This window comes from Chiloscyllium punctatum, chromosome 5 (genome assembly GCF_047496795.1).
Source record: "Chiloscyllium punctatum isolate Juve2018m chromosome 5, sChiPun1.3, whole genome shotgun sequence".
Classification (NCBI taxonomy): domain Eukaryota; kingdom Metazoa; phylum Chordata; class Chondrichthyes; order Orectolobiformes; family Hemiscylliidae; genus Chiloscyllium; species Chiloscyllium punctatum.
In genome coordinates, this window is record NC_092743.1 from 5499024 (window position 1) to 5521082 (window position 22059).

The 22059-nt window shown below is 43.2% G+C and overlaps 1 protein-coding gene across 7 annotated transcripts in view; it reads left to right on the forward strand.

Moving 5' to 3' along the window:
• Positions 1–22059, forward strand: part of LOC140476849 (uncharacterized) — a 71158-nt gene that overhangs the window by 26956 nt on the left and 22143 nt on the right. For all 7 annotated transcript variants that reach the window (XM_072569690.1, XM_072569685.1, XM_072569686.1 and 4 more), the window contains 2 exons: positions 5715–5880; positions 5980–6033. In XM_072569690.1, the coding sequence (XP_072425791.1) occupies positions 5736–5880; positions 5980–6033 (199 nt within the window). In that variant the 5' untranslated portion in view covers positions 5715–5735. The remainder of the gene's footprint in view (positions 1–5714; positions 5881–5979; positions 6034–22059) is intronic.

A 22059-nucleotide genomic window follows, 5' to 3' on the forward strand; every position in this document is an offset into this window, starting at 1 on the left:
GGAAATAGACCCTTTGGTCCAACTCATCTGCGCCCACCAGACTCTCAATCTGACCTGGTCCCATTTGCCAGCATTTGGCCCATATCTATCTAAACTCTTCCTATTTGTACATCCATCTAGATGCCTTTTAAATGCTGTAATTGTACTAGCCTCCACCAGTACCTCTGGCAGCTTATTTCAGACATGCACCACCCTCTGCGTGAAAAAGTTATTCCTTAGATTTATTTTAAATCTTCCCCTCTCACATTAAGCCAGTGTCCTGTAGTTTTGGACTTTCCCACCCTAGAGAATAGAACATGGCTATTTACCCTATCCATGCCCCTCATGATTTTATAAATCTCTGTAAGATCACTGCTCAGCCTCCGATGTTCCAGGGAAAAAGCTGTAGCCTTTTCAGCCTCTTGATATAGTTCAGACTCTCCAGTCCTGGCAACATCCTTGTAAATCTTTTCTGCACTGTCTCATGTTTAGAATGTCCTTCTTATTGAAGAGCACTCCAAATTGTACATAGTATTCCAAAAGTGGCCTTACCAAACTCCTGAACAGCTGTAACATGACAATATTCAATGCAGTGACTAATAAAGGCAAGCATACCAAATGCCTTAAAAATCTCAGCAGGTCTGGCAGCATCTGTAAGGAGAGGAAGGAGCTGACGTTTCGTCAGCTCTTTTCTCTCCTTACAGATGCTGCCAGACCTGCTGAGATTTTCCAGCATTTTCTCTTTTGGTTTCAGATTCCAGCATCCGCAGTAATTTGCTTTTATCTTTCATACCAAATGCCTTCTTCACTATCCTGTCTACCTGGGACTTCACTTTCAGGGAACTATGCACCTGCAGCCCTTGGCCTCTTTTTTGGCCACACTCCCCAGGGCCCTACCATTTACTGTATAAGTCCTGCCCTACTTTGCCTGAACAAAATGCAGCACCTCACATTTATCTAAATTAAACTCCACCTGTCACTCATTGGCCCATCTGATCCAGTTGTAATCTAAGATAATCTACTTCAGTGTCCACTACACCATCTATTTTGATATCATCTGCAAATTTACTAACCATACCTCCTATGTTCAAATCCAATACAAATCATTTATATAAATGACCACAAGCATTGGGCCCAGCACTGATCTTTGTGGCACACCACTCGTCACAGGCCTTCAGTCCAAAAACAATCCCTCCACCACCACCTTCTTTCTCCTAACTTTAATTCAATTTTGCATCCAATTGGCTAGATCCCATGTGATCTAATCTTACTAACCAGTCTACCTTGTGGAACTTTGTCAAACACTTTACTGAATTTGAAATGTAAATAGGATACAAAATGTAAATAGGGCAAACATGATACAGAATCTTTTGTTCCAAGGTCACCTTTTGTGCACATCAATGAGCGTGGGCTTAATGTCGCCTCATAGGCAAATTACTTAGTCTATTAATCAACGAAGTCAGTCTGCTGTAATATGTCTCCACTGAACGTGTATTCCTTCATTGGTAAGGAGATAAGAAAGTCACAGTAGTCTAACAAAAAAATATGGGCTGGAATAGGCCATTCAGACCTTTCAGTCTGCTGTACCATTTTCCTGAACTATCCGCACACACCTCTTCCTATTGCTTGTGTTCTTAAGATTATATGATATTCTTCCTAATTATTCTTTGGGCATTCCTCAGATTCATTTGCTTGCTTTTGGTCTTTCAATTCTGCTTTTCTGCAATAGCAGATTGCTAAAGGTTCTTGCAATTTAATTTTGTCTGTCTGACAGCTGATAGAATTTAAATTCAATTAATAAAATCTGGAATTGAAAGCTAGTCAAGCAACAGTAACCACGAAACTGAACTGAATTTTGAAATAAAATGGCCAAGGAAGCTTCTTTCAAGATTAGAGTCAGCATGGCTTCATGAAGGGAAAATCATGTGTGACCAAATTATTTGAATGCTTCGAGGAGATATCAGGCAGGATAGATAAAGGGGACGCAGTTGATGTAATATTTCAGAAGGGGTTTGATAAGGTACCATGTGTTAGGCTGTTGAATAAGATCAGAGTAGAACAAAGGTGGGAAGGCAAGTGATGAGGATGACTCTGCAGAGGGATACACAGGTTAAGCACATTTGCAAAAACTTGGGAAAATGAGCGATTATTCAATTTGGCAAGAGTAATAAAGGAACTAAAATAAAGGGAATCGAGTATAAAAATAGAGAATTATAGCTAAAACTGTAGAGGACACTATTCACCACACTTGGAATGCTGTGAATAGCAAGCTTTGAGAAGATTTGTAGCACAAGTTGAGGTTCTGAATGTAGGTTTGCTTGCTGAGCTGTAAGGTTCATTTTCAGATGTTTTGTCATCATACTAGGTAACATCTTCAGTGAGCCTCCTGACAAGCCATTGCTGATGATTCTGCTATTCCATTTATATGTTTGGGTCTCTTTGGGTTGGTGATGTCATTTCCTACGGTGATGTCATTTCTTGTTCTTTTTCTCAGGGAGTGGTAAATCGGGTCCATGTCAATATGTTGATTGATAGAGTTCCGGTTGGAATGCCATGCTTCGAGGAATTCTCGGGCATGTCTCTTTTTGTTGTCTGTATGTTTTTCACAATACATACGGACCAAATATTGCAGAGGAACTACTCAGAGCAGAGGAAAATCACCTATACAGTGTATTCAAAAAGAATGGGAACCCAATGAACACAGTTCGCAGATTTCTCAGCAACAAACCCAAACAAATAGACAAATCACGTCCAGAAACCCTAGCCATTCTCCCCTATATCAAAGACATCTCAGAAATGACAGCCAAACTACTCAGACCCCTTGGCATCATGGTAGCCCACAAACCCACCAACACACTAAAGTAGCAGCTAATGAACTTCAAAGACCCTATGCAGATAACAAGCAAAACTAATGTCATTTACAAAATACTTTGCAATAACTGTAACAAACACTACATTGGACAAACAGGCAGAAGACTAGCACCAGGATACATGAACATCAACTAGCCACAAAAAGACATGACCCTCTCTTGCTAATATCCTTACATACAGATGAGGAAGGACGCCACTTCAACCGGAACAACATATCCATCCTAGGACAAGCTAAATACAGACATGCACAGGAATTCCTAGAAGCATGGCATTCCAACTGGAAGTCTATCAACAAACACATTGACTTGGACCCCATTTACCACCCCCTAAGAAAAATGACAGGAAATGACATCACCACAGGAAATGACATCACCAACCCAAAGAAACCCAAACATATAAATAGAAAGCAGGAATTGTCAGCAATGCTTCATCTGGAGACTCACTGGCGATGTTACCTAGTATGGTGACAAAACGTCTGAAAATGAACCTTCCAGCTCAGCAAGCAAACCTATATCCAGATGCTGTGTACAGTTTTAAGCCCCTTAATCTCAGAGTAAGGGTCACCCATTTAAGACAGAAAAGAGAGGGAATTTCTTCTGAGGGTACTAAATATGTGAAATTGTTTATCACAGAATAGTTGTAGACGCTGGCATGTTAAGTATATTCAAGGTTGAAATACACATTCTGATCAGTAATGGAATTGAGAGGTAAGAGGGGGAAAGGTAGGAAAGTAGTGAATTATCAGGTTAGCCGTGATCTCATTGAATGGTGGAGTAGACCTGATGGGCTCAATAGCCTATTTCTGCTCCTAGGTCTTAACAAATGTTGATCCTGTTGGTGGTGTCCTCCTCCAGTGACCCTCAATTCAAAATTCACAAGTGCGATCATTTAAATACGGAACTTGCATCCATGATGACACATTTGGGTCTGTGCTAGAAATGGGCACATTGGATCAAAGAAGGAAATATTAATTAAATCCCTGCCCTATGACATCCATTTTGTGCAATGACATGTGATTCCTTTTAGCTTTTCCTATTAACAGTGGTACCCACTTGAATTCCCGAACAGAACTTAAAGCTGGATGTAGGTTTGCTCGCTGAACTGGAAGGTTCATGTTCAGACATTTCGTCACCATACCAGGTAACATCTTCAGTGAGCCTCTGGATGAACCATTGCTGATGATTCCTGCTTTCTATTTATATTTATATGTTTGGGTTTCTTTGGGTTGATGATGTCATTTCCTAGGGTGATATCATTTCATATGGTGATGTCATTCCCTGTTCTTTTTCTCAGGTGGTGGTAAATAGGATCCAAGTCAATGTGTTTGTTGATAGAGTTCCGGTTAGAATGCCATGCTTCTAGGAATTCTCGTGCATGTCTCTGTTTGGCTTGTCCTAGGATGGATGTGTTGTCCCAGTCGAAGTGGTGTCCTTCCTCATCTGTATGTAAGGATATTAGTGAGGGAGGGTCATGTCATTTGTGGGTAGTTGATGACCCTCTCTCACTAATATCCTTACAAGTAGATGAAGAAGGAGACCACTTTGATTGGGACAACACATACATCCTAGGACAAGCCAAACAGAGACATGCACGAGAATTCCTAGAAGCTTGGCATTCCAACCGGAACTCTATCAATAAATACGTTGACTTGGACCCGATTTACCATCCCCTGAGAAAAAGAAAAGGAAATGACATCACCATAGGAAATGACATCACCAACCCAAAGAAACCCAAACATATAAATAGAAAGCAGGAATTATCAGCAATGGTTCGTCCGGAGGCTCACTGAAGATGTTACCTAGTTGGGTGACGAAACGTCTGAACATGAACCTTTCAGCTGGGCGAGAAAACCTACATCCAGAATCTCAACCTGAGCTACAAATCCTCTCAAAAGAACTTAAAGCTATACACAGGAGCACTATTTGGGCACCATCGTTAAATCTGATCTAGCTTCATTAGTTTCCAGGGAGAGGGGCGAAATTGGTAAGTAGAAATGGAAAGTTCTGCGGGGGCCAAAGACTAAGAGGATTCTGCTCAAGCACTACTGGATGTAAAATGCAGTTTGATAACTTCATAATAATGGTAGTATTGAGTGAACTAGTGTTCTAATAGAGCTGGATATCACCAGTATCTGTGCAAAACCTGGTGTTGTTATTATGTGTGATGTCACTGAAGCATATAGCTTAAAATAGGCAGGGATCAAGCATCAGAGATAATAGTAGCATTGAAGCAGGAAGGGAAGACATTGTAGGCAAATCTCTGCTTATTCACTGATTTTCACTTGAATGGGTTGAGAAATGGAAAGGACTCCAATGTGTCTAAGTATTACTGGAATGTGTTCCAAAATGTCTGGTCCTTTATTATGTAATTTAATCACACAATCAGTTAACGTTGGAAGCTTTTGATGTAGCATTGGTGTATTAGTGAACTTTGATAGATAACATTGCTGGAGATTGTACAAATAAATTTACCAGTAATCCCTATCAAATCATGTTTCCACAGCATAAGCAATAACCATGATGTTACAGTCTGCTTCTATTAATTCAAGTTGGTACAATGTTTTTCTAGCCAAAGTTCAAAGTTTGCTCTGAAATTTATCACTATTAATTCTCGCTATGAAATGTTGTCACACAGATAGAATATTAGACTAAAGCTCTTTTGGGGCAGAATAGAAAATGTGTTCTACTCTTAAATACCTTAGTTTTCAATGTGTGCAATATCTTGTGTAGCTAGTGAAAGTACTTTTTTGTGTTGGGGAAGGACTTCACATATGAATTCAACAGTGAAGTTAATCTTGCAAAATTAAGTTTGCTGCACTAAAATCATTTTTTTTTTCCCTCTCTTCCTCTTTCGCCCTCATTCAGGTATATCATAAATTTCCCAAGATGCCTTCACACGGTAAACTTATGGTACCCGAAGGTTTGAAATCCCTGCTAGAGGCATTAGGCAGAGCAGTTGTCCAAGATCAGCCAGAAAATATCCACCAGTTTGCCTCAGCATATTTCACAGATTTGCAGAAATTTAGAGATGGTTAGTGTTCTACCTAATACATTTTTGTATTTGAATCTAAGTTTTGTATAGCCCAATTAAAATACAGATCTGCTGACTGTGTTTCCATCTGTTGTACAGGAAATCCAACTCTTGATATATGTGACCTAGTGAAAATGTTCCATTTGAGCAGAGGTAGGGACAACAAATTAATTTACTGAATGGGGAATATTTTGTTTAATTGTTTTTCTAGCTGCATTGATCAATATTTACTTATAAATCAAGAGTTGCTTTGTTGTTTTCCTCAACTATATAACAGGTGATCTGAAAGATAAGTTTGAATAACATTTTGGATTAATTTCCTGGAACAATATGCTACAGAACCAGCTACAGATTAGGAACATTTAATTTGTAAACCATGATAAAACAACCTCTGGGAAAAAGTGGTCATCATACAATTGCAATAATATGGATTAGTGGTGCTGGAAGAGCACAGCAGTTCAGGCAGCATCCAAGTAGCTTCGAAATCGACGTTTCGGGCAAAAGCCCTTCATCAGGAATAAAGGCAGTGAGCTTGAAGCATGGAGAGATAAGCTAGAGGAGGGTGGGGGTGGGGAGAAAGTAGCATAGAGTACAATGGGTGAGTGGGGGAGGGGATGAAGGTGATAGGTCAAGGAGGAGAGGGTGGAGTGGATAGGTGGAAAAGAAGATAGGCAGGTAGGACAAGTCCGGACAACTCAAGGGGACAGTTACTGAGCTGGAAGCTTAGAACTAGGGTGAGGTGGGGGAAGGGGAAATGAGGAAACTGTTGAAGTCTACATTGATGCCCTGGGGTTGAAGTGTTCCGAGGCAGAAGATGAGGCGTTCTTCCTCCAGGCGTCTGGTGGTGAGGGAGTGGCGGTGAAGGAGGCCAAGGACCTCCATGTCCTTGGCAGAGTGGGAGGGGGAGTTGAAATGTTGGGCCACGGGGTGGTTTGGTTGATTGGTGCGGGTGTCCCGGAGATGTTCCCTAAAGCGCTCTGCTAGGAGGCGCCCAGTCTCCCCAATGTAGAGGAGACCGCATCGGGAGCAACGGATACAATAAATGATGTTAGTGGATGTGCAAGTAAAACTTTGATGGATGTGGAAGGCTCCTTTAGGATTTTACCTCGTATACAATTGCAATAGTTGAAGTTTGCATGTGCTGTACTCCTGTTCCAAATAAAAAGCTTAGGTTTGAAGCTGTGTCCACGTGTTAGCAGAGAAGGGTAGGACAAGGTTGGTTCAGTAAGAAAGGGGACGTAAGATTTTCATTTTGGTAATAAAAATCGACAAGCAGATGTTTTTAAATGTGTGAAACTTGTGTGTATTAACGCTCAGAAAGAGCTAGGAAACATGTACAAAGAACACAAAGTTAGTATGCACATATAGCAAACAATGAGAATGGCAAACGGCATGACTGTCTTTATTGCAAGGAAGTTTGAATATGAGCATAAGGAAATCTTGGTGCAATTGTAGAGGTCTAAATTGAAAACACATCTGGAAAACTGCACAGTTTTGGATTTTGCATCTAAGCAATCAAATACTTACATTGGCTGTGATACAGTGAAAGCTCATTAGATTGGTTCATATTGTTCTTTGGTGAAAGGTTGAACAAACTAGGTCTGTGTTCTCTAGAGTTTGGAAGAATATGAGATGATTTCATTGAAACATGTATGAATCTGAAGGGGCTTCACAGGTTAGACACTGAGAGGTTGTTTGGCCTGACTGGGGAATCTAGAAAATATGGTAAAAGCCTCAGAATAATCATTTAGGAATGAAGTAGAACAATTTCTTAACTCAAATAATTATGAATCTTTTGAATTATTTATTTCAGAGAGTTGTGGATCCTTTGTGGTTGAGTATATGTGAGATTGATATTTTGGTTCTGAACTCTCTGAAACCAGGAATATTAGCTGCATGAAATGGAGATGAGGCAGAAGATCTGCCATGATTTTGTTGAATGGCAAAGCAAGCTCAAATGGCCAAATTATCTATTTTTCTTGTCTTTTATTTATTTTCATTTCTTAGTTGCATTTCCATCTGTTAACAGTAAACGTGCATTTACAGCGTAGTGATTGATAGATTAAAAATTACTATGCAAAACAATTCACTAACTAGCTGTCCAGTGAGGCAGACACTTGACAATAAGCAGTACGAAGGAATGAGAGAAATGGATGGAAAAAATTTGGAAACTGTGTGAAATAAATGAAAATCTTTATGTACAAATTGCATTCACACAGTGAAACCTGTGAGATTTAGAGGAACTAGTTTGACATCATATGATCTAGATGTTTAGAAAATTCATTTTTTGTTTCCAGACAAGGTAAGATGATTAATGGAGAGAATTTATTAAAATCCTCATTTTTCCTCCTCTTCATTATATTTATTTCACATCGCTACAATTTACTAACAATTTTTTAATATTGTCAACTTGCAATAGTGAATGCTAACATCTATTATTTAGTCTAGTTTTGCATTTTTCTTGTGTAAGTGCCTATTTGACCTAGGTTCATTTTTGCAACGTTACTCCTGTGTTTGTGTCCTGAAACTATTATTTGCTCTTAACCCATTCCTGAGATATACAACTGTTGCTCAGTGGTCTCTTGTTGAACAGTGTTACAAAATCTTAAAGGAAAGAATACACACAAAATACACATGATATCACTGGATTGAGGAGGGGGGAGCTACTACATCGTAAAGAGTTAAAGAAAATATCTGTAATCAACCTGGTAATGGCCTGTCATGGTTAGTATAGGGTGTTTTCTAATCAGTCTGTTCAGAGATGTTATTACACACCTCTGAAGGAGGTGGGACTTAAAGCCGGGCATCTTGGATCAGAGGTAGAGACACTACCACTGTGCTACAAGCACCCTCCCCATGGTTATCATAGGACAACTACCTCAAGAAGGGATGGTGGTTTAGACTCCTGATTGATAATTCAGGACTCATAAACATATCATGATACCATAAGAGGGATGTTAGGCATTGAGTGTTAAAATGGACATAATAAATAGATTAATTTTGTTTTCACAAATTCTTAAAAATTGCTGGCAAGCCCAGCATGTGTTTACCCAGCCCTAATGAAAGAGGTTGGCATTTTTGAAAACAGTGTGGGACAATTGTTAGGAGTGTGGATCAGTGTGGATAGATATTTTTCTAATCAAACTGTTAAAGTTAATGTTGTATACCCAAAGAACAGATGAGACTTGAACCCAGACCTCCTAGTCCAGAGGTAGTGCCATTACCACTGTGCCACTGGAACCTCAGCTGTTGTCAGAATGTGCAACCCTTGTCATGATTCAAAAACTCTCAATTACTGGTCAGATTCTTATTTTGGTTCACGTGGGTATTTTTTGAAATGGAAGCTGATCAAGTTAACTCAAGAAACTATTGGTTGGTCAATTCTGCTAGACCAGAGTTAGACCACATGTACAGAAAAAAAGTGTGTTCTGTTTTAGCTGGAGAGACCAATGTGTGACAGTTAAATATACTGTGAAGCTTTGTTTGATCATACTTGGATACTGTGCAGAGTCTGTCTCCATGTTACAAAAAAAAATTGTAAATGCTGGGGAAGGTGCTATGAGGGTCAATATCAGAATTAAGATGACAGATTGAACAGCTTAGGTCTGTTTAGAAAAGTTAATGTTATATGATTATCTTTCTGATCTCAAAGTGTGAAGGGTTTGTTGTGATGTAGTGAACTTTCCACTATATGAATATGAAAAACAAGTGACCATGAATGTAATGTAATTAGTACTAAATAAACTAAGAAATTAGGAGAAATCCCTTAACCCAAGGAGTGCTGATATTGTGGAACATCTTGCATAAGGAGTGGCTGTGATGGATAGCACAGAAGTCTTTAAAGAAAAGGTAGATAAGTTCATGAGGAGAAATGATGTGGAGCTGCCGATGTTGGACTGAGGTGGATAAAGTTAAAAATCACACAACACCAGTTTATAGTCCAACAGGTCTTTTTGGAAGTCCTTCATCAGGTAAGGAGCAGCACTCTGAAAGCTAGTACTTCCAAATAAACCTGTTGGATTATAACCTGGTGTTGTGTGTTCTTTAACTTTGTCCATGAGGAGAAAGGAAGAGAATGTTATGTTGGTATAGTTAGGTAAATTCTCCAATATTATATGTTGAGAAGAATTGCACACAACTTGGATTATGTTCCAACATAATGCATTCATATGAAATGAATTTAATTTAGAAGTACTTAAAAGTTTTTGAAATACGTCGATGCACAATTCTTCAATGACTTGTATTGTTGTTGCACCTAATTTGAAATCAATCAAATAAAACTTTAATTAACTATGGGCTCCAGAAGGAGCCACAAGGAAGTGTCTTGAATTTGCTTATTTGTGTGTTGGTGCAAGCTTTCAGCTTAACCAGAAGGAAACTTCTGCGCAGCCTTTTCAATTTACTCTTCATTTCTTGCTATTCAGAACACTGGGGTACATAAAGGTAAGGAAATAATTCTACTTAGCTTTATGATTTGTCTTAAACTACCATACCTCATGTCTTACCAATGCGTTTGGTGCACATAGACAAGACAATGGCATGGCATCAAGGAAGAAGAGTGAAACATGAACAGCTTTCCTCCTTAGAACTCCTGGGAGAAATGAAAGCTCGACATCCAAACCTCTGGGCACTCTCAAAACAATAGAGGTCCCAGCACTGACCCCGGGGCCACACCACTTGGCAGCACGAAAATGACACATCTGTGCTTTACCTCTCATTCCTATTGTTTAATAATCTACTTTGCATGGCAAATTGCTACACTCTAGACAATAAGCTTTTATTGGCCTCAATAGCTTTTGAAGTTGCACCTTATCAATTACTTTTTTGGAATTCTATGTAAGGTACATCTACTGCTTCCCTTCTATCCATAACACATTTTACTTCTTCAAAGAACTCCATTAAGTTGGCTAAGCATAATTTCCCTTTCACAAAGCCATGTTGACTGTACCTAATTACCATAACTCCTAAGTGCCCTGCTATAACATCTTCAACTTCATTCAATGACAAATGCTAAGCTAATTGGCCTGCAATTTCCTGCTGTCTCTCTTCCCTTTTTGAATAAAGGGTAACATTCTATTAGCTTTCCTAACTACTTGCTGAAACTATATACTAGCGTTTTGCAATTCTCGCAAAGGACACCTAGATCCCTCTGCATCTCAGAGCTCTGCAATCTCTCATGATATTGAAAATGTGTTTTTTTTAAATTTCCTGCCAAAATGGACAACTTTACAAAAAATGAACCAATCTAATGGTTTTCCAATCTAATGGAGTCATCCTATATCTGCCGTATTTTGGAAAATTAATTTCCTCGCCATTTTTTTAAAGCTCTAGGATGAAGTCGATCATCACTGTCAACCAACTTGCTCTGTTCTTGCAGCACAGGTCTGCCGTCTTGTGAGTGAGAGGTTTTCATTTAATGCTTAGTGTACTTCCCTCTGAGTTGCATGTGATATTTCAGCATCTGTGGAGACAAATCAGAGTTAACATTTTGGGTCCAGTGACCCTGCTTCAGAACCCTTCTACCACAGATATTGCTAAACCTGCTGAGTTTTTCCAGCAATCTCTGTTTTTGTTTCTGATTTCCAACATCTTCAATTCTTTGGTTCTTTTTTGTAAAGTTGTCCATTTTGGCAGGACATTTAAAAAAGAAACACATTTTCAATATCATGAGAGATTGCAGAGCTCTGAGGTGCAGAGGGATCTAGGTGTCCTTTGCGTGAATTGCAAAATGCTAGTATATAGTTTCAGCAAGTAGTTAGGAAAGCTAACAGAATGTTACCATTTACTGTGAGGGGAATTGAACACAAGTGTGGCGGTTATGCTTCAGTTATGCAGGGTACAGTATACATTTCTTTATTTAAAAAAGGATGTAAATGTATTGGAGGCAGGACAGAGAGGTTTGCGTTGAATGGGTAGATTGTCTTCCTTGAGGAAAAGTTAGACAGGGCAGATTTGTATCCGCTGCAGTTCAGAACATAGAGAAGTGATTGATTGTGAGGGATCTTGACAGGTTAGATGTGGAGAGGATGTCTCTTATGGGAGGATCTAGAAACAGGGAGTCACTGTTTATGACAAAGAGTTCTCTCAGAGTCTTTGAATGAATGAATGATTTATTGGTCATGTATATTTTACAGTGAAATACAGTAAAATATGGTGAAAACCTTTCATTTCTTGCCATAAACAGGTGCCATTTTGATAGTTTTTGAATAAGAGAAAATCAAAAGATATAGCCTAAAGAGAAGTCCCATCTATGTATGAGTTCTGAGCTGGTTCAGAATCATCACTGTCTTGTCAGACCCGATCCTCAGGCGTCACCTTTCATCACTATGCTGATTCACCTTTGCCATCTCACCCACTGGGCTCACCAATATTGGAGACTATTCTCGTGGTCAATGTTGCTGTGGTGCCCCTCCATCACTACCAGTGCCAGACCCAGACAATGATGACCTTCAGGTGCCATCATTCACTGCTGTGCCTACCTCACTGACATCACCTCAGGTCTCACTCTCTCCTGTGCTGGGCTTGTGCTCTCCTCCGTGTTGGGCTTGCTCTCCCCTGCATCGAGCTCGTTCTCTCCCTTGTGTGCTGGACAAGGATTGAGAGACTTTGTAACCTTCTTTCCAGACAGCAGTAAAGATTAGGTCATTGAATATTTTTAAGACAAGGGTCGTTATGGTTTTGAAAAACATCAAAGTCAGTGGATATGAAGGAGTAAACTGGATGCTGGAGTTGAGGCCACTATTAGATCAGCCTTGATTTGATTAAATGATGGAGAAGGTTCAAAGAATCTGTATGACCACTCTTGCTGAGTCTGCAGAGATGAAACAAGATTTTTAATTCACTTATATGATATGGTTGTCACTTGTCAGGCCAGCATTTATTGCCCGGGAGAGGGTAGGGGTGACCTCCTTCTTCAACTATTGCAGTCCACGTGCTGTAGGTAGACTCACAATGCTGTTAGGGAATGAAATCTAGGATTTTGACCCAGTCACATGAAAGGAACAGTGATATCTTTCCAAGTCGGGTTGGTGAGTGGATTGTAGGTGGTAGTGTTCTGACATTTCTGCCAGATGATAGTGATTGTGTGTTTGAAAGTTGCAATCTAAAAATACTTGGCATATTTCTGCAATGCATCTTGTGGATGTTGCACCTGAGCATCAACAGTGGAGCAAGGAGATGTCTGTGCTAAACAAGCAGGCTACTTTGTCCTTGATAGTGTCAAGCTTCTTGAGTGTTGTTGAAGCTGTACTTATCTAGCAAGGTAGGGAGTATTCCATCACCCTTCTGACTTCCACTTTATGGATAGGCTTTTGGAAGACAAAAAGTGAGCTACTGGCTTCTGTATTCCTAACCTCCGACTTGCTTTTGTAGCCACTCTATTTATGTGTCTAGTCCAGTTCAGTACCTAGTTAGTGGTAACCAGGATATTGATAGTGGTGGATTCATTGAAAGTAATCCCATTGAATGTTATAGGGCAGTGATTAAATTGTCTCTTATTGTAGATGGGTAATTGCCTGGCATTTGTGTGGCTTAAATGTTACTTGCCACTTTTCAATCCATGTCTGGATATTTTTCAGGTCTCCGAGGTGGAAGATGAGGGCGGCACGGTGGCACAGTGGTTAGCACTGCTGCCTCATAGCGCCAGAGACCTGGGTTCAATTCCTGCCTCAGGCGACTGACTGTGTGGAGTTTGCACATTCTCCCCGTGTCTGCGTGGGTTTCCTCCGGGTGCTCCGGTTTCCTCCCACACTCCAAAGATGTGCAGGTCAGGTGAATTGGCCATGCTAAATTGCCCGTAGTGTTAGGTAAGGGGTAGATGTAGGGGTATGGGTGGGTTGCGCTTCGGCGGGGCGGTGTGGACTTGTTGGGCCGAAGGACCTGTTTCCACACTGTAAGTAATCTAATCTAATCTAATCTAATTTTCGCTAAATATTGGCGAAATTGGCACTAGTCATGTAGCTGTTATATGTTAAGGAGATAGTGAGGTCTGCAGATGCTGGAGATCAGAGTCGACACTGCTGAAGCCAGGTGCCAACTCTAAGGCACTTCCTCTTACCACCCCCTTGACCATGACATCACCCCCCCCCATCCCCTCCCCCATCACCAAACCATCAACTCCTGGACCATACACAACCTCATCACCCCAGTATTTGGAAAGGCAAAGGATAGTCAACATGGCTTTGTGCGTGGGAAATCATGTCTCACAAACTTGATTGAGTCTTTTGATGAAGTAACAAAGAAGATTGATGAGGGCAGAGCAGTAGATGTGATCTATATGGACTTCAGTAAGGCGTTTGACAAGGTTCCCCATGGGAGACTGACTAGCAAGGTTAGATCTCATGGAATACAGGGAGAACTAGCCATTTGGATACAGAACTGGCTCAAAGGTAGAAGACAGAGGGTGGCGGTGGAGGGTTGTTTTTCAGACTGTAGGCCTGTAACCAGTGGAGTGCCACAAGGATCGGTGCTGGGCCCTCTACTTTTTGTCGATTACATAAATGATTTGGATGTGAGCATAAGAGGTACAGTTAGTAAGTTTGCAGATGACACCAAAATTGGAGGTGTCGTGGACAGCAAAGAGGGTTACCTCAGATTACAACAGGATCTGGACCAGATGGGACAATAGGCTGAGGAGTGGCAGATGGAGTTTAATTTAGATAAATGCGAGGTGCTACATTTTGGGAAAGCAAATCTTAGCAGGACTTATACACTTAATGGTAAGGTCCTCGGGAGTGTTGCTGAACAAAGAGACCTTGGAGTGCAGGTTCATAGCTCCTTGAAAGTGGAGTCGCAGGTAGATAGGATAGTGAAGAAGGCGTTTGGTATGCTTTCCTTTATTGGTCAGAGTATTGAGTACAGGAGTTGGGAGGTCATGTTGCAGTTGTACAGGACATTGGTTAGACCAATGTTGCGTGAATTTCTGGTCTCCTTCCTATTGGAAAGATGTTGTGAAACTTGAAAGGGTTCAGAAAAGATTTACAAGGATGTTGCCAGTGTTGGAGGATTTGAGCTACAGGGAGAGGCTGAACAGGCTGGGGCTGTTTTCTCTGGAGCGTTGGAGGCTGAGGGGTGACCTTATAGAGGTTTACAAAATTATGAGGGGCATGGGTAGGATAAATAGGCAAACTCTTTTCCCTGGGCTCGGGGAGTCCAGAACTAGAGGGCATAGGTTTAGGGTGAGAGGGGAAAGATATAAAAGAAAGCTAAGGGGCAACTTTTTCACGTAGAGGGTGGTACGTGTATGGAATGAGCTTGAAGAGAATGTGGTGGAGGCTGGTACAATTGCAACATTTAAGAGGCATTTGGATGGGTATATGAATAGGAAGGGTTTGGAGAGATATGGGCCAGGTGCTGGCAGGTGGGACTAGATTGGGTTGGCATATCTGGTCAGCATGGACGGGTTGGACCGAAGGGTCTGTTTCCATGCTGTACATCTCTATGACTCTATGACTCAGGGAATCTCCCACCCACAGCTTCCAACCTCATAGGTCGGGAAATCCGCACTGCCCGATTCTACCTCCTACCCAAGATCCACAAACCTGATTACCCTAGCCAATCTATCGTCTCTGCCTGCACCGCCCCACCTATCCACTTGCCTCGATACTGTCCTATCACTCCCGGTCCAGGAACCCCCCCCACATACGTTCGGGACACCCCCCATGCCCTTCACCTCCTCCAAGACTCTGTTTCCCCGGTCCCCAACACCTCATCTTCACATGGACATCCATTCCCTCTACATCTCCATCCGCCATGACCAGGGCCTCCAAGCCCTCCATTTCTTCTCCCGACGTCCCCACCAGTACCTTTCCACGGACACTCTGATTCGTCTGGCTGAACTGATCCTCACCCTCAACAATTTCTTTTTCCAATCCTATGCCACAGCTATGCCTGCCTCTTTGTCAGTTACATAAAACAGTTCATCTTCCAGAGATACACCGACACCCCCCCCGCCCCCCCCCCCACCTGTGCTTCTGCTACATTGATGACTGCAAGATGGCACCTCATGCTCCCATGAGAAGGTCGAACAGTTCATCAGTTTCACAAATGCATTCCACCCTGACCTCTAATTCACCTGGTCCATCTCTGACCCTTCCACCCCCTTCCTAGCCATCTCCATCTCTATCCACAAGGACCAACTCAACACTGACATTTTTTACAAACCCACCGACTCCCACAGCTACCTGAATTATACCTCCTCCCACCCTACTTCCTGCCAAAATGCTATCCCGTATTCCCAATTCCTCTGCCTCCACCACACTACTCCCAGGACGACCAGTCCCAGTTCCACCTCAGAACACACCAGATGGCCTCCTTCTTTAAAGACCAAAGTTTCCCCTCCGACGTGGTTGAAGATGCCCTCCAATGCATCTCATCCATGTCCCGCATCTCCATCCTCGAACTCCACCCCTCCAACCGCAACAAGGACAGAACCCCCCTGGACCTCACCTTCCACCCCACCAACCTCCGCATAAAGCACATCATCTGTCAACACATCCGCCACCTACAAATGAATCCCACCACCAGGGATATATTTCGCTCCCCACCTCTGTCCGCTTTCCGCAACTACCTGGTCAGGTGGACACCCTCTAACAAGCCACCCTCCCATCCTGGCACCTTCCCCTGCCACAGCAGGAACTGCAAAACCTGCGCCCACACCTCCCCCCTCACCTCCATCCAAGGCCCCAAAGAAGCCTTCCACATCCATCAAAGTTTCACCGGCACCTCCACCCATGTCATTTATTGTATCCGTTGCTTCTATTGCGGTCTCCTCCACATTGGGGAGACTGGATGCCTTCTCGCAGAGCGCTTTAGAGAACATATCCGGGACACCCGCACCAATCAACCCCACCACCCCGTAGCTGAACATTTCAACTCCCCATCCCACTCTGCCGATGACACGCAGGTCCTCGGCCTCCTCTATCACCACTCACTGGAGGAGAAACACCTCATCTTCCGCCTTGGAACCCTTCAACCCCAGGGCATCAATGTGGACTTCACCAATTCCCTCATTTCCCCTTCCCCACCTTATTCCCGTTCCAACTTTCAAGCTCAGCACCATCCTCATGACATGTCCTACCTGTCAATCTTGTTTCCACCTATCCGTTCCACCCTCCTCTCCGACCGATCACCTCCATTCACACCTCCATCCACCTATAGCACTTTTAGCTACCTTCTCCCCAGCCCCACCCCCTCCCATTTCTCTCTCTACCCCCGAGGCTCCCTGCCTCTATTCCTGATGAAGGATCCGGCCCGAAACGTCGATTCTTTTGCTCCTTGGATGCTGCCTGACCTGCTGTGCTTTTCCAGCAACACACTCTCGTCTATTATATGTTAAGGCAATGTACATTACACAATGTGACATTGAGCCATTTTTATATCCTCTGCAGTCTCATGGCAAAATGACACCTCTAAGAAGTTTCTTTCATAAAGTTAAGATTTTCCTTATGTCAGCATGCCCTGTAAATATCATGTATTATAGTCACAGAGTCTTATGGCATGGAAACAGATGCTTTGGTCCAACCAGTCCATGCTGAACATAATCCCCAAGAAAACTTGTTCCACCTACCTGCTCCTGGCCCATATTCCTTCATACCTTCAGGCAGCATCCAAGGAGCTTCGAAATCGACGTTTCGGGCAAAAGCCCTTCATCAGGAATAAAGGCAGTGAGCCTGAAGCATGGAGAGATAAGCTAGCGGAGGGTGGGGGTGGGGAGAAAGTAGAATAGAGTACAATGGGTGAGTGGGGGAGGGGATGAAGGTGATAGGTCAAGGAGGAGAGGGTGGAGTGGATAGGTGGAAAAGAAGATAGGCAGGTAGGACAAGTCCGGACAAGTCATGCGGACAGTGCTGAGCTGGAGGTTTGGAACTAGGGTGAGGTGGGGGAAGGGGAAATGAGGAAACTATTGAAGTCCACATTGATGCCCTGGGGTTGAAGTGTTCCGAGGCGGAAGATGAGGTATTCTTCCTCCAGGCGTCTGGTGGTGAGGGAGCGGCGGTGAAGGAGGCCCAGGACCTCCATGTCCTCGGCAGAGTGGGAAGGGGAGTTGAAATGTTGGGCCACAGGGCGGTGTGGTTGATTGGTGCGGGTGTCCCGGAGATGTTCCCTAAAGTGCTCTGCTAGGATGTGTCCAGTCTCCCCAATGTAGAGGAGACCGCATCGGGAGCAATGGATACAATAAATGATATTAGTGGATGTGCAAGTAAAACTTTGATGGATGTGGAAGGCTCCTTTAGGGCCTTGGATAGAGGTGAGGGAGGAGGTGTGGGCGCAGGTTTTACAATTCCTACGGTGGCAGGACAAAGTGCCAGGATGGGAGGGTGGGTTGTAGGGCGGCGTGGACCTGACCAGGTAGTCACGTAGGGAACGGTCTTTGCGGAAGGCGGAAAGGGGTGGGGAGGGAAATATATCCCTGGTATTGGGGTCTGTTTGGAGGTGGCGGAAATGTCGGCGGATGATTTGGTTTATGCGAAGGTTGGTAGGGTGGAAGGTGAGCACCAGGGGCGTTCTGTCCTTGTTACGGTTGAAGGGGTGGAGTCTGAGGGCGGAGGTGCGGGATGTGGACGAGATGCGTTGGAGGGCATCTTTAGCCACGTGGGAAGGGAAATTGCGGTCTCTAAAGAAGGAGGCCATCTGGTGTGTTCTGTGGTGGAACTGGTCCTCCTGGGAGCAGATTCGGCAGAGGCGGAGGAATTGGGAATACGGGGTGGCATTTTTGCAAGAGTTAGGGTGGGAAGAGGTGTAATCCAGGTAGCTGTGGGAGCCGGTGGGTTTGTAAAAAATGTCAGTGTCAAGTCGGTCGTCATTAATGGAGATGGAGAGGTCCAGGAAGGGGAGGGAGGTGTCAGAGATGGTCCAGGTAAATTTAAGGTCAGGGTGGAATGTGTTGGTGAAGTTGATGAATTGCTCAACCTCCTCGCGGGAGCACGAGGTGGCGCCAATGCAGTCATCAATGTAGCGGAGGAAGAGGTGGGGAGTGGTGCGGGTGTAATTACAGAAGTTCAACTGCTCTACGTAGCCAACAAAGAGACAGGCATAGCTGGGGCCCATTCGTGTGCCCATGGCTACCCCTTTGGTCTGGAGGAAGTGGGAGGATTCAAAGGAGAAATTGTTAAGGGTGAGGACCAGTTCAGCCAAACGAATGAGAGTGTCGGTGGAAGGGTACTGTTGGGGATGTCTGGAGAGGAAAAACGGAGGGCTTGGAGGCCCTGGGCCTCCTTCACCGCCACTCCCTCACCACCAGACGCCTGGAGGAAGAACGCCTCATCTTCCACCTTGGAACACTTCAACCCCAGGGCATCAATGTGGACTTCAATAGTTTCCTCATTTCCCCTTCCCCCACCTCACCCTAGATCTAAACTTCCAGCTCAGCACTGTCCCCATGACTTGTCCGGATTTGTCCTACCTGTCTATCTCCTTTTCCACCTATCCACTCCACCCTCTCCTCCCTGACCTATCACCTTCATCCCCTCCCCCACTCACCCATTGTAGTCTATGCTACTTTCTCCCCACCCCCACCCACCTCTAGCTTATCTCTCCATACTTCAGGCTTTATTCCTGATGAAGGGCTTTTGCCCGAAACGTCAATTTCGAAGCTCCTTGGATGCTGCCTGAACTGCTGTGCTCTTCCAGCACCACTAATCCAGAACCTGGTTTCCAGCATCTGCAGTCATTGTTTTTACCTTTTTATCCCTTCATACCTTTCCTATTCCTGTATCTATCCAAATGTCGTTTAAACATTGTAATTGTATCTACATCCACCACTTCCTCAGGAAGTTTGTTTCACATGCGAGCCACTTTGTGTAACATTTTTTAAAACTCCCTCTCCTCTTACTTCAAAAATGTGCCCCCTAGTCATGAAATCCCCCATCCTACAGAAAAGACAACTACCATTAACTCTGTCTACACCTCCCATTATTTTATGAACTTCTATCATGTTGCCTGTCAACCTCCAACACTCCAGTGAAACTTTCTTTACAACTCAAACCTTTCATACCCAGCAACATCCTGGTAAATCTTTTCTGAACTCTCTCCAGCATTTTTCTTACTGGGTGACCGGAACTGGACACAGTATTCCAAAAGAGGCCTCACCAAAGTCCTGTTCAACCTCACCCTGACTTTCCAACTCCTATACTTTAAGGACTGAGCAATGAAGGCAAGCATGTCAAATGCCTTTTTAATCACGATGTCTATATGTAATTCAAACTTTAAAGAATTTGAACTTTCCCACTGCTTACCTTCCACATTCTCATCCAAATGATATATAAATGACAAATAAAAGAGCTCGAAATTGAGAATATTAGAAGAGCATCAGAGTGTAGGAACTGATAATGTATTTAGATTATGTCACTGAATGGGCAGTATATAGATCAGATATAGGGGCTGGGGATAAATCATTGGAGAGCACTAAAGGCAATCGTACAGAAACAGGAAGAGAAGCCATAGCACGTTATATAAAGATTATCATTGGATAAATAAGAATGAAACCAGGCAAGTGCAATTCAATCCCACTGAACGGGTGTGGAGAGGTAGTGGAGAAGTATGGTGTGGGCTGCCATGACGGCTCAAGGACAGGGAAGGATCGTTTACCTTTATCACAGTCATATAGCATGTCATTTATAACTCTGATAGTTACAGAACTTTGATTGGAAGGATTCAAATATCGAGTATGTGAATACAATATTAAATTCTTAAGCGACCAGCTGTTTTACTTTGGGAAACTGAGAAGTTAATTTTCTATCACATCCTGTGTGACTTGTCATGTGATCTAATAGACTGTTTCCTTTTACAGTAAAATGATTGTCCTCAGACCATTCTTGTTGATAATAATAGGCTTCTCAGTTACTTTCTGACCTCTAACCTTTCTGTAGTTATAAAGACTGATGCTACAAAAGTAGCACGAAGAGCATACAACTGTTTCATAGTCTTTCAGACAGATTGAATAAGAATTGTGCTGCGTATGTCCAATTCTCTTGGCAATGTTGTTTAAATCATATTATTAACTCTTGGTTTATGTTACTTTTTGCCAACCTCCGTTTCCATAAAACTTACTGAGAAGCCAAAAATCCTCAGCTGCTTTGAGGCAAATGTCAGACAGCGTGACACTTCAGTGGCATGTCACTTCCGCAGACCATAAGGAACCCACTGCTCAGCTTTGCCACATGGATTGCAACAGTGTGAGGTGGGACTTGCCACTGCTCTCTCAAGGACAGATAGGAAGCAAATGCTGGTTTTGCCAATGACATCCACATCCCATGAATGAATTTAAAAACTGTTGAAGATGGTAGCTTCTTATCCGATATCCATGTGAATTTTCAAACAACACAATTCATCCCTTCTCTGTCTCTGCAATCTTAAGAAGGATGGTACACCTTCTCTTCATGCAGATCCACCACTGCAATGGGCAACAAGAAGAGAAAGTTAATGACAAAGAGAATGATGATGAAGACAAAACCACCCAGGTTCACAGTTGTCTTTTAGGATAGTGATATCAAGCATCTAGCATTACTCCTCAGGGCACCATAAGAGTAGACAGACCGTGGGAAGTGAAACCAGCAAAACGATCTTGAAATGCAGCCAATGGTGGTGAAGAACAAAAGGAATCAACCACTCCACCTAGAGGAAGCACAGAATGGGTTTTGATAGAGAATAGCACGCTTCCTCCTCAGTGCACCTGAGATGGGAAGGGAGAATGGGTCTGAATTGCTGCTGGCAGTCTGACCTTCGGAGAAGCAGTCATAGAGTCATAGAGATGTACAGCACGGAAACAGACCCTTCGGTCAACCCGTCCATGCCAACCAAATATCCCAACCCAATCTAGTCCCACCTGCCAGCACCCGGCCCATATCCCTCCAAACCCTTCCTATTCATATACCCATCCAAATGCCTCTTAAATGTTGCAATTGTACCAGCCTCCACCACATCCTCTGGCAGCTCATTCCATACACGTACCACCCTCTGCGTGAAAAAGTTGCCCCTTTGGTCCCTTTCATATCTTTCCCCTCTCACCCTAAACCTATGCCCTCTAGTTCTGGACTCCCCGACCCCAGGGAGAGAACTTTGTCTATTTATCCTATCCATGCCCCTCATAATTTTGTAAACCTCTATAAGGTCACCCCTCATCCTCCGACGCTCCAGGGAAAACAGCCCCAGCCTCTTCAGTCTCTCCCTATAGCTCAAATC